At 34.9% G+C, this 13,485-nt stretch overlaps 1 protein-coding gene across 3 annotated transcripts in view; it reads left to right on the forward strand.

The window, feature by feature from the left end:
• The window catches only part of GRID2 (glutamate ionotropic receptor delta type subunit 2), a 1,526,424-nt gene that overhangs the window by 931,947 nt on the left and 580,992 nt on the right, over window positions 1-13,485 (forward strand). For all 3 annotated transcript variants that reach the window (XM_070452150.1, XM_070452151.1, XM_070452149.1), the window contains exon 8: window positions 5,029-5,148. In XM_070452150.1, the coding sequence (XP_070308251.1) occupies window positions 5,029-5,148 (120 nt within the window). The remainder of the gene's footprint in view (window positions 1-5,028; window positions 5,149-13,485) is intronic.

The following is a 13,485-nucleotide window of genomic DNA, read 5'->3' on the forward strand; positions in this document are numbered from 1 at the left end:
CAGTTCAGTTCAGTCCAGTCACTCAGCCATGTCTGACTCCTTGCAACCCTATGGACTGCAGCAGGACACGTCTCTCTGTCCCTCACCAACTCCCAGAGTTTACTCAAACTCATGTCCATTGAGTCAGTGATGCCATCCAACCATCTCATCCTCTATCATTTTTTCCTCATGACTTCAATCTTTCCCAGCATCAGGGTCTTTTCCAATGAGTCAGTTCTTCACATCAGGTGGCCAAAGTATTGGAATTTCAGCTTCAGCATCAGTCAGTCCTTCCAATGAATATTCTACTGATTTCCTTTAGGATGGACTGATTGGATCTTGCAGTCCAAGAGACTCAAGAGTCTCCTCCAACACCACAGTTCAAAAGCACCAATTCTTTGGCACTCAGCTTTCTTTATACTCCAACTCTCAGATCCATACATGACCACAGGAAAAACCATAGCTTTGACTAGATGGACCTTTGTTGGCAAAGTGATGTCTGCTTTTTAAGTTGCCATCTAGGTTGATCATAACTTTTCTTCCAGGGAACAAGTGTCTTTTAATTTCATGGCTCCAGTCACCATCTGCAGTGATTTTGGAGCTCAAAAAAATAAAGTCTCTCACTGTTCCCACAGTTTCTGCATCTATTTGCCATGGAGTGATGAAACAAGATGCCATGATCTTAGTTTTCTGAATATTGAGTTTTAAGCCAACTTTTTTGCTCTTCTCTTTCACATACATCAAGAGGCTCCATAGTCCTTCATTTTCTGCCATAAGGGTGGTATCATCTGCTTTATCTGAGGTTATTGATATTTCTCCCAGCAATCTTGATTCCAGCTTGTCCTTCATCTAGCCCAGAGTTTCTCATGATGTACTCTGCATATAAGTTAAATAAGCAGGTTGACAATATACAGCCTTGACATACTCCTTTCCCTATTTGGGGAAACAACCAGTCTGTTGTTCCATGTCCAGCTCTAACTGTTGCTTCCTGACCTGCATACATGTTTCTCAGGAGGCAGGTGAGTTGGGTCTGGTATTCCCATCTCTTAAAGAATTTTCACAGTTTGTTCAGATCCACACAGTCAAAGGCTTTGGCATAGTCAATAAAGTAGAAATAGATGTTTTTCTGGAATTCTCTTGATTTTTTGATGATCCAGCAGTTGTTAGCAATTTGATCTTAGGTTCCTCTGCCATTTCTAAATCCAGGGGGAATATTTGTAAGTTCGCAATGCATGTACTATTGAAGCCTGGCTTTGAGAATTTTGAGCATTACTTTTCTAATGTGTGAGATGAATGCAATTGTGCAGTAGTTTGAGCATTCTTTGGCATTTCCTTTCTTTGGGATTGGAATGAAAACTGACCTTTTCCATTCCTGTGGAAATTGCTCAGTTTTCCAAATTTGATGACATATTGAGTGCAACACTTTCACAGCATCATCTTTTAGAATTTGAAATATGACTTCAAAATCTGACATCCAGGAAATCTGACTTCAAAATTCATGCTGTTAACTGTTAAATCACACATGAGAAGAACACAGATAATTCAAATTTATAAATTTTTATTAATAAAACTGGATAAAATGAGAGAAGCTATTCAAAAATAACAGTGAAGGATCAGTTTTATTGATTATTACTGTTGGAAAAATGAAATTGATTAAATATTTTAATGAATGTGTGAGGAATAATTTGTTTGAATGGATGCTGTGAGCTCAGTGTCATGTGATGGGCTACAAGACACAGATGAAGCAGGAGATACAGCAGATGGCATAAAACCTGCCAAACAAGACTAGAAGTTGAGTTAGAAATTATGGCAAATGGGATATTTTTAAGTACCAAAATTACAGAGGTCAAAACTAAGCAGATCAAAGGTTAACATAATTTTGCCAAGAGAATGCACTGGTCATAGCAGACACTCCCTTCCAACAACACAAGAGACTCTACATGTGGACATCCCCAGATGGTCAATACCGAAATCAGATTGATTATATTATTTGCAGCCAAAGATAGAGAAGCTTTATACAGTCAGCAAAAACAAGACCGGGAGTTGACTGTGGCTCAGATCATGAACTCCTTATTGCCAAATTGAGACGTAAAGTGAAGAAAGTAGGGAAAAACACTAGACCGTTCAGCTATGACCTAAATCAAATCCCTTACGATTATATAGTGGAAGTGGCAAATAGATTCAAGGATTCAAGGGATAAGATCTGATAGACAGAGTGCCTGAAGAACTATGGACGGAGGTTTCTGACATTGTACAGGAGGCAGTGATCAAGACCATCCCCAAGAAAAAGAAATGCAAAAAAAAGGCAAAATTGTTGTCTGAGGAGACCTTACAAATATCTGAGAAAAGAAAAGAAGCTAAAGGCAAAGGAAAAAAGGAGAGAAATACCCATTTGAATGCAGAGTTCTAAAGAATAGCAAGAAGAGATAAGAAAGCCTTCCTCAGTAATCAGTGCAAAGACATAGAGGAAAACAATAGAATGGGAAAGACTAGATATCTCTTCAAGAAAATTAGATATACCAAGGGAATATTTCATGCAAAGTTGGGCACAATAAAGGAAAGAAATGGTATGGACCTAACAGAAGCAGAAGATATTAAGAAGAGGTGGCAAGAATACACAGAGAACTATACAAAAAAGATCTTCATGACCCAGATAATCACAATGGTGTGATCACTCATCTAGAGCTAGACATCCTGGAATGCAAAGTCAAGTGGGCCTTAAGAAGCATCACTATGAACAAAGCTGGTGGAGGTGATGGAATTCCAGTTGAGCTATTTCAAATCCTAGAAGATGATGCTGTGAAAGTGCTGCACTCAATATGCCAGCAAATTTGGAGAACTCAGCAGTGGCCACAGGTCTGGAAAAGATCAGTTTTCACTCCAATCCCAAAGAAAGTCAATGCCAAAGAATGTTCAAAGTACTGCACAATTGCGCTCATCTCACATGCTGGCAAAATAATGCTCAAAATTTTCTAATCCAGGCTTCAACAGGACATGAATTGTGAACTTCCAGATGTTCAAGCTGGATTTAGAAAAGTCAGAGGAACCAGAGACCATATTGCCAACATCTGCTGGATCATTGAGAAACAAGAGAGTTTCAGAAAAACATCTACTTCTGCCTTATTGACTATGCCAAAGCCTTTGACTGTGTGGGTCACAAGAAACTGTGAAAAATTATTCAAGACGTGGGAATACCGGACCACCTGACCTGCCTCCTGAGAAAACTATATGCAGTTCAGGAAGCAACAGTTAGAACTGGACATGGAACAACAGACTGGTTCCAAATAGGGACAGAAGTACGTCAAGGCAAAAAGAGCTAGACATCCCTGGATTGTCACCCTGCTTATTTAACTTATATGCAGAATACATCATGAGAAATGCTGGTCTGGATGAAACAGAAGCTAGAATCAAGATTGCTGGGGAAATATCAATAACCTCAGATATGCTGATGACACCATCCTTATGGTAGTAACAAAGAAGAACTAAATAGCCTCTTGATGAAAGTGAAAGAGAAGAATAAAAAATTTGGCTTAAAACTCAGTATTCAGAAAACTAAGATCATGGCATCTTGTTTCATTGCACCATGGCAAATAGATGCAGAAACTGTGGGAACAGTGAGAGACTATTTTTTGGGGCTCCAAAGTGACTGCAGATGGTCACTACAACCATGAAATTAAAAGCCACTTGCTCCTTGGAAGAAAAGTTATGACCAACCTAGACAGCATATAAAAAAAGCAGAGACATTACTTTTCCAACAAAGGTCTGTTATTCAAAGCTATGCTTTTTCTAGTAGTTGTGTATGGATGTGAGAGTTGGAATATAAAGAAAACTGAGTGCTGAAGAATTGATGCTTTTGAACTGTAGTGTTGGAGGAGACTCTTAAGTCTCTTGGACTGCAAAGAGATCCTAAAAGAAATCAGTCCTGAATATTCATTGGAAGGACTGATGCTGAAGCTGAAACTCCAATACTTTGGCCACCTGATGCCAAGAACTGATTCATTTGAAAAGACCCTGATGCTGGGAAGGATTGAAGTCATGAGGAAAAGGTGATGACAGAAGATGAAACAGTTACATGGCATCACTGACTCAATGGACAAGACTTTGAGTAAGCTCTGGAAGTGGTGATGGACAGGTAAGCCTGGCGCACTGCAGTCCACGAGGTCCTAAAGAGTTGGACATGACTGAGCAACTGAACTGATTACATAGGTGAAAATTGGAGCAATTTACAAGCTGTGATAATTTGTCCAAATATATATGATTATCAGACCTAAACTCTAAGTTAGAAATAGTTTAAAGGTGACTCAGAATGTTATATTCATTTGTAAAATCCTAAATAATGTGAAGGCTGATAAAGTCAACTGAGAAAAGAATGGTAAACAAGAAAGAGAGACGTCTGACCTACATTGCCATCTGTTGGAAAAGTGAACATCTGTTATGTTGAATGAAAGATGAAGCTTGGAAATTCCCAGTGAATCACAATAGCTAGAACTACTGTTTAAGAGCAAAAACAGCATTCAAGACTAATTTAGATTTTTTATCTTGGAAAAAGATATTTCAAGGAGAAAATGCAAAACTCCAATAGTTGAAAACCATGGCTTTGAAGATTTCCAGTGTAATTGTAGCTCAAATTAGAATGGAATTGTGCTGGAGAAAGAGTATTGTCAAAACTTGTTTCTGGAGTAGATTCTAAGCTCTCTGGAAGTATCTTGTATTTTGACTAATGGATCCATGCATGTTCAGTATATGCTGGCAAAAATCCTAGCCTGAAGTTTAGTATCAATGCAAACATGTCATTTTGAGTACCAATTTGACTTTTTGGATCAGAGTTTCCTTTTCAATAGATTGGATGGGATTGAATTCAGTGATACTTAAGGTTGCTTTCAACTGCACTCCTGTTAATGCTGTGCATCTATTAAAGAATAGCCTGTTAATAATCTCATGCCTGAGAAAATATTTATTTTATGGATGAAAATCATGTTTTTATGACATCCTCTTTTTATTATTTTACATCTTCAAAGATCTTACATGAATTTCTTTTCTCTCTTTTAGGGTGGAGTCAGTGGATTAACTGGAGAACTAGAATTTGGAGAAAATGGAGGCAATCCCAATGTCCATTTTGAAATTCTTGGAACCAACTATGGAGAAGAGCTTGGCCGAGGTGTTCGCAAAGTAAGACCAGACACATTGATAAATCTGCTCTTTCCTATAGTAATGTGGTTTTGTTGGCTTGTTTTCCATGCATTATAGTCACAGTATACATTAAAGTCTATATTATAGTTTGAGAGAAATGAAGAGGTGAAAGGTTAGAGGACCTTGCATACTCACTAGAAGTATTAAGCAATAGTATTTTTCTATGCCTTAAAATAAAGGGAAAGAATAAACCTATTGTTGACTAGGGAACTAGCATAATCTTCTATTCACTATAATAATTTTATACAGTAGTGAATTCAGTATTTACACAACGCCTAGCTGCTTGGTTTTTTGTTTGTAAGATACACAAAATCAGAATAAGAGCTTTGATAAATTTCATATAATAAGAGGGAAAGTCTGTAAAAGTGACATTACGGTATCTCACTGTCTATGTCATATAATAAGTAGAAAGAAAATGGTTTGCAGGAAATGAACTCTTTTATATACTTTAGATCACATGTAAGAAGAAGTTGAGTGCCTATAAAGAATCTTTCATGAACTGCTGGGACACTAACTTTCTCAGCAAGAGATGTAAAAACCCCTGGAGAAATGACTTTTCTATAGTTTCGATATGCCATTTTTAGATAATTTTGGTATGGAAAAACTTAAGGTAATTGAATGTGCAACCTAAGTTCATAGCTATAAATCTCTAACTGCATTGACAGTAAGTTCTTCAGTAGATGTTTCTTTCCAGTGCTGAGGTGTAGGATGCAGAAAATTTAGACAAATTGAAATTTAGAGTTATTCTAATTAGCAATAAAAAACCTTTTGGTAAATTTATGCTGGAGAAGTTGAAACTATCTTAATGTGTTTTTATTTGATTAATAATGAAGCATAGCAAACATATAGTAATAGAAAACTTCATAAAGCCCAAGGATAATTTATTTAATTATTGTAAAAGAAACAACCACTACTATGGTAAAGAAATAGAACATATCAAGCATCCTAAAAGCTTCATTATATTATTTCTTGTTCATATCCCTGACATCTTTTCTCAGTGGTATCACCATTAATCTGAATTTTATATTCATTTCTTTGCATCTTGAATATAATTTATCATCTAAGGGTACATCCTTAAATATTCATTTTTCCAGTATTCAATTTATAAATGAACCCATTTTGCATATATTCCTTTTTCTTTTTGTATTCTTCATTTTGTGTTATTTATTCTTATTGTTACATATTGTTTATTCATTTATATTGCTGTATCATTTTCTGTTGTATACATGTGTCATGATCTATAGTAGCCTGTTTCTATTGTATATATGTATCACAATCTACTGTTTCCACTTTTAGGCTATCATAAGTAATGATGTTTGGAAGATTCTTAGACAAGCATCTTGGATATATAACATTGTACTAGTGTGTGTGTTTCTATAGGATTTGTATCCAGAAGTAGAATTGCTGCAACACAAGGAAACATAATCTCAAACCTTCTAGCCTAAATATTTACCAATTCACATACCTCCAGTAGTGCTTCGAATTCACATTGCACCAAATGTTGGTTTTGTTAGATTTTAAATTTTTATTAGGTTATTCAATATATAATGATATATCTTTTTGTTTTAACTTGAATTTCCCTGATTATAAAAAGATTCTGCCTCTTTCCCTGCATTCTTTTGCTTTTCATGTTTTGTTTTGTTTTGTTTTGTTTAGTTAATTGCCTACTCCAGTCCTTTGGCCATTTTCTATTGGGCTATCTTTGTTTATATAATTGAGTCTAAGAGCTGTATGCATATTTTGAATATTAATCTTCTGTTATTTATATTGCAAATCATCTCCTCTCCTTTCATTTAATTGTCATTAGATACAGTACCTTTAAATTTAGTAGAATTATGAATTTTCTCTCTTGTGATTATTGCTGTTTAGTCTTACTCAAGAAATCATTCCATACTACCAGAGTCATAAAAATATTATACTCAGTTATACTCTGAAGGATTTACAATTCTATCTTTTAAATTGAAGTGTTTTGTCTACCTGGAATTTTTTGTAGCTTTTAAAAAAGTGTTTATTTTTAAAATTATTTTCTTATTCTTACTGTTACTTTAATTTTTTTGGTTTTTTTGGTTGTGCTGCAGGGCATGTGGGATCTTAATGCCTCAGTCAGTTCAATCAGTCTCTCAGTCATGTCTAACTCTTTGTGATCCCATGGACTGCAACATGCCAGGTTCCCTTATCCTTCACCATCTCCGGAGCTTGCTCAAACTCATGTCCACTGAGTTGGTTATGCCATCCAACCATTTTATCCTCTGTCATCCCCTTCTCCTCCTGCCTTCAATCTTCACCAACATCAGGGTCTTTTCTAATGAGTTAGCTCTTTGCATCAGGTGGCCAAAATGTTGAAGCTTCAGCTTCAGTGTCAATCCTTCCAATGGACATTCAGGACTGACTTCCTTAAGGATTGACCACCTAGGTTTCAAATCTGTGCCCCTTGCATTGGAAGCACAGAGTCTTCACCACTAGATCTCCAGGGAATTCCCTGCAAATTTTTTTTAATACATGGGAAAAGAGAAAAAGTACAAATTTATTTTTTAATATAGTATCTTGTTTATTTTTTATTGAAATTTAACTTAAATACAATAAATGCACAAATGTTAAGTCTACAAGGCTGTCAGTGATTGAATTCACCAATGTGATCACTACTCTCAAGTTATATAGGATTTTCATTATCCTAAAAGTTCCATTATTCTTCTTTACACAGATAGTTTACTTGGTTTTAGTGATCATATAAATGGATACTGTAGTAATATGTATCTTATTTCTTTCAACATATTTTAGGTTCATTCTTATTTGCATGTTGGTAATTTTTTTATTTTTTCACTTATATGGCTAAGTGGTATTACACTGTATGAAAGTAATATAGTATTTTCTAAAACCCCATTTTCTGTTGGTTGCTGATATATGGGAATGGCACTGATATTTTATATTGATTTTATATTCAACATTCTTGCTCCACTCTTTAATTATGATAATTTATCTGTAAATTTTGACTTCTTTGCATATCATCTGTGAATAATGATTTTCTAATTTTAATATATTTTATCTCTATTTGCCTAGTATACTGACTAGGTCCTTTAGGACAATGTTGAATGAAAGTATTAAATAACAGTAATAAACATCCTTGATTATTATCAATATCAGAGAAAAAGATGCAAACTTTATACTACTAAATATAAAGTTTCTCTTTTTTCTTTCATTAACTTTGGTAGATATAGGCAACTTCATGTATTCCTGGGATAAACCTGATTTTTATATTTTTACAAAATTATAATTTCATCATTTCCATATTTATATATTTTTTTTAATTTACTACCACTTGCTTAAGGTTTTTACATTGATGTTCTTGACTAAGGTTACCTGAAATTTTCTCTGTTGTAATCTGATACTAAGGTTAAGTTAGCCTCATGAAATGTAGTGGAGAGGATTTCTTATTTTTATATTCTCTATTAGTTATATAAAACTGGAAGACTTTTCTCCTTACATGTTTGATAGATGGTCTTATGAAGCCAATGTGGACTAGAATTTTCCTTGTGGGAATTTTTAAGTTACTGATTCTATTTTTCCATAGTCAATAAAAAATAAAAGTCATATTTGCTAATTCTTTTTATAAACTTGAGAAGTTTATCTTCATGATATTTTAAAGTGTCTTTTTTCTTTTCTATATGTATTGCTATAAAACTGCCTTTTAAATAATATCCTTTTAAATATCTGCAACATTTCAATATCTAAACTTATTTTTATTTCTAAATAGGTTTCTTTGTAAATAACATTCTTAAATTATTATTATAAACCTTCTACTTCTAATAATACTTTCTTCCTTAAAGTGTTATTATTCTTATTATGTATTTTATTATATAGCATTATTATTTTTTTCTATGAATAGAGCAAAACAATTTCCCTTCCATTAGTATGTTTGGTAAACTTTCTTTTTACTACCCTTTACTTACAACTTTTCCTGTATTCCTTCATTCCACTTCTAACTCTTAAGAAACTACATAATTCATTATTTGATACCAATTAGACTATTTATGCCTAAAAATGAGAGCATTACATGTATTTAAATGAAATATATTTGATAATACATTTAGAGTTAGGTCTGCTATCTAATACATTCTACCATTATGTTACATTCTATTTGTCTTCCCTAATCTAGGTTCCTTTTTTGTCCTTTCTTGACTTCTTTTGGATTAATATATATTTTATTTTTCAATTCTCTCTTTTCTCCTGTACTAATTTGCAAGTTATATACTCCACTTTTATTTAATAGTTCCTCTAGAATTTATAGCAGGCATACTTTATCAGCATCTAATGTTAATCAATGTCTTATCTTCCTCTCAGCAAACATAACATTTTAACTCCATTTAATCAATATATCCACCTCTCACATGATAGATTATTATTGTTCAAGTTTTTAATATTATCCTTTTTATTTTAAAAAGTCTTCCCATTACTATCATGTGCGATTAATATTTATTTTATATATACCCATATATGTTCTACTTTCCTTGCTTTTTTTCCTTCTTACATCTTTATCTAGAATTGCTTTTCTTTGGCCTGAAGTATATATTTTTTCAAATTTCCCATTTTGATGGTTTTTTTGTGGCCATATGTCTCAGTTTTTATTTCTGTGAACATATCTTTATTTCGTCTTCTTCCTTTAGACATATTTTCCCTAGACACAGAATTTCAAAGTGCTAGTTTTACTCTTTTACCATATTGATGATACATGTCATTGCATGGGTTCTGGCTTCAGTGCTGTGGTTGAGAACTGCTGTCTCACTGCCAATCATCTTACCTTACTTCTCTGCCTGATTTAAAATTTGTCTTTGTTTGTAAACCTCTGCATTTTCGCTATTGTCTCAGTGTGAATCTCACTCTGATGTGCATGGGTATAGCAGATTTATGATGGCAAAACCTCTGGTCATCAATGTGGGATTTATGGTGACCAAGGAACTACATAATGCTAAGTATCTAGTGCTAGAGTAAATTTATGAACCTGGAAGAATTTAGCATCAGAAATTACCATTGAGTCATGGAGAATTTCAAAACTGTGGGTTAAAAATCTGTCTTAGATCAATTCTCTGTCTTCGGATGTATTTATTTAGTAATAAGAAGTGAGTTACATTTATCTTGGCTCCCCTGGTGGCTCAGATGGTGAAGAGTCTGCCTGCAATGCAGGAGACCAGGTTCCGATCCCTGGGTCGGGAAGATCCCCTGGAGAAGGGAATGGTAACCCACTCTAGTATTCTTGCCTGGAAAATCCCATGGATGGAGGAGCCTGGTAGGTTATAGTCTGTGGGGTCACAAAGAGTCTGACAAATCTAGTCAGATGGAAACAAAATAATTAACCTAGAATCATAAAATAAGTTTAGTATGAAAATAATTGAGATTTGGAAAATGAAAATATTCATGATTTTATAGCAGAAAGTCATGTGTCTTTCTTCAGAGGTTTTGTTACTTAATTACTCATAGAATGATATCAGAAAACATTTTTAGACCGCATTACAATTGGGAAATCAGGATTGCTATGGAACGTTACCTAATTGGAAGAGAAAGAAACGACTGGCACACCTTAAGGTATACATACTGAAATTATTTCATTTGCAGGTAAAATCTATATAGATACAAATAAAAGCTATTTATGTAATTATTGCTTGTTCCTTACAAACCTTCATATCTTTTCCCTCCTCTCTATTCCCGTAGGATGGGAGAAAATATCTGCTCCCTACTGTTATGCCCAAGTTTATGTATAGTCATTTTGCATCAGGTTTCTTCTTTCTTCCAATATCTTTTGTGTAAACTATCACATGTGATGTTACTGTTAATTTTCCTAAAGTCTTATGATCCTAATACTACTCCATTTTACAAAAATACTTATTCCAATTCAGTAGTTAAGTATGTATGTGCAAGGATGGTCATTGAAGTCTTATACTCATGGAACCTAAGAAGACAGAATTTTAAGTAATAAAGACAGGTTGGCAACATAGCTAATTAGCAGTAATATGAAGACTGAAGAGAGTCCTGTTGAATTTAGGAACTCAGGATTCATCAGTAACTAAGGAGAGGCAGTAAAGCAATGGGTTAGGAATGTGGCCACTGATGCTGGACTGCTCAAATTTTTGTTGTGTTACTTAAAACCAAGTGACATTGAACATGTTACTAACTCATAAATAGGTATAACCTAAAACCAAGTGACATTGAACATGTTACTAACTCATAGATAGGTATAACCTAAAACCAAGTGACATTGAACATGTTACTAACTCATAAATAGGTATAACCTAAAACCAAGTGACATTGAACATGTTACTAACTCATAGATATGTATAACCTAAATGATTTAGTAATGTGATACATCCAGAACCATGTCTGGCACATAAAAAATGTTGCAACTAATTGTGATTTATTAGGAAAATATCAGTGGAGCAGTAATACCATATGTTTAAATTGTAACAAGTTGAAAAATAAAAAGAAAGGTAATGAGTAGAAGAGATAAGGGTAACCACATTAACCCTGTTGGGCTATGAGAGCAGTCATTAAATGACTTATTGAAATGGAGGGGTATAATTTTCAGAATGTAAGAGAGATGAGTATGCTTGAATGTTCATAGATCAAGGCTGTAGGGAGTAAGAGAAAGATGATAAAGGAAAGTCATGTGATTATTGATAGATGTCCAAGAGAAAGACAGTTGGATCCAGAATTAGGTGGGATCTTTGATCTTAGGCACTAAGAATATACTTTTCCTTAGTGATGGAAGAAGGGAGTAAAGAGAGAGTGGTTTATTTATGAGCAAGCTACCATGCGTGCTATCAAGAAGTTAAGGGAATTGTTAAGAAATATGTTCTCTTTTTTCGGAGAAAAGGGTGATGAGATTGTCTGCTAAGAGAGAAAGTATACCAGAAAACATTAGAGGTAATAAGGTTGAAAGTTTATAGACAGCGAATAAGTTTTGAAAGCGCTCTGGTGGCAAAACAGAGATAATTAGGGGACATGGAAGAATTGCCAGACAGAACTATTGGTTCATATGAAGCTAGAGACCAGAAATTCATCGTAGCATTAATCTACATGTCTGTATATGTTTTATGCAGCAACTTTCAGTGGACAGAATGAATTTGCATTAATGTAGGGATAGGATTTCATCAGAAGGGTTTTGTTTTGTTTTATTGTTTCTGATTGCAGTAAAGTCAGGCGGTGAGGGTAAGGACATTGGCAGGAGAATGGCTGAGGTGGCAAAGCATGAAATCTCACTTGGACATGTATTTACTGAAGGCAGGAGGAGTCTCAACAACAGGGAGAAAGCCTAACTTAAGAGAACAGAGCCCACAGCAAGGCTGAAGAAACTGATGTTGATTGGATTAAGTTGAAAGAGCTTCAGGTCCAGGAAGCTTTATTTCAGGAGAGAGACATCTAAATTCATAATTGGAAGTATGAATAGCTTCTTTGTTGTTGTTCAGTCACTCAGTTGTGTCCAACTCTTTGTGACCCCATGAACTGCAGCATCCCAGGCTTCCCTGTCTTTCACCATCTCCCAGAGCTTTCTCAAATTCATGGCCACTGAGTTGGTGATGCCTTCTAACATCTTGTCCTCTGCCATCCCCTTCTCCTCCTGCATTCAATCTTTCCCAGCATCAGGGTATTTTCTAATGAGTTGGCTCTTTGCATCAGATGGCCAAGTATTGGAGCTTCAGCTTCAGCATAATTCCTTCCATGAATATTCAGGACTGATTTTTTTAGGATGGACTAGTTGGAGCTCCTTGCAGACCAAGAGACTCTCAAGAGTCTTTTCCAACACCACATTTCAAAAGCATCAAATTTTTGGCACTAAGCCTTCTTTAATGTCCAGCTATCACACCCATACATAAAAACCAAAGCTTTGACTATGTGAACCTTTGTCAGCAAGTAATGTCTCTGTTATTTTAATACACTGCCTAAGATTTTCATAACTTTCCTTCCAAAGAGTAAGTGTCTTTTAATTTCATGGCTGCAATCACCATCTGCAGCGATTTTGGAGTGCAAGAAAATGAAGTCTATCAATGTTTCCTTTGTTTCCCTATCTAATTGCCATGATGGGAAATAGATGGGGAAACAGTGGAAACAGTGGCTGACTTTATTTTTGGGGGCTCCCAAATTGCTGCAGATGGTGATTGCAGCCATGAAATTAAAAGACGCTTACTCCTTGGAAGGAAAGTTATGACCAATCTGGATAGCATATTAAAAAGCAGAGACATTACTTTGCCAACAAAGGTCTGTCTAGTCAAGGCTATGGTTTTTCCAGTGGTCATGTATGGATGTGAGAATTGGACTATAAAGAAAGCT

Source organism: Odocoileus virginianus, chromosome 21 (assembly GCF_023699985.2).
Source record: "Odocoileus virginianus isolate 20LAN1187 ecotype Illinois chromosome 21, Ovbor_1.2, whole genome shotgun sequence".
NCBI lineage: Eukaryota > Metazoa > Chordata > Mammalia > Artiodactyla > Cervidae > Odocoileus > Odocoileus virginianus.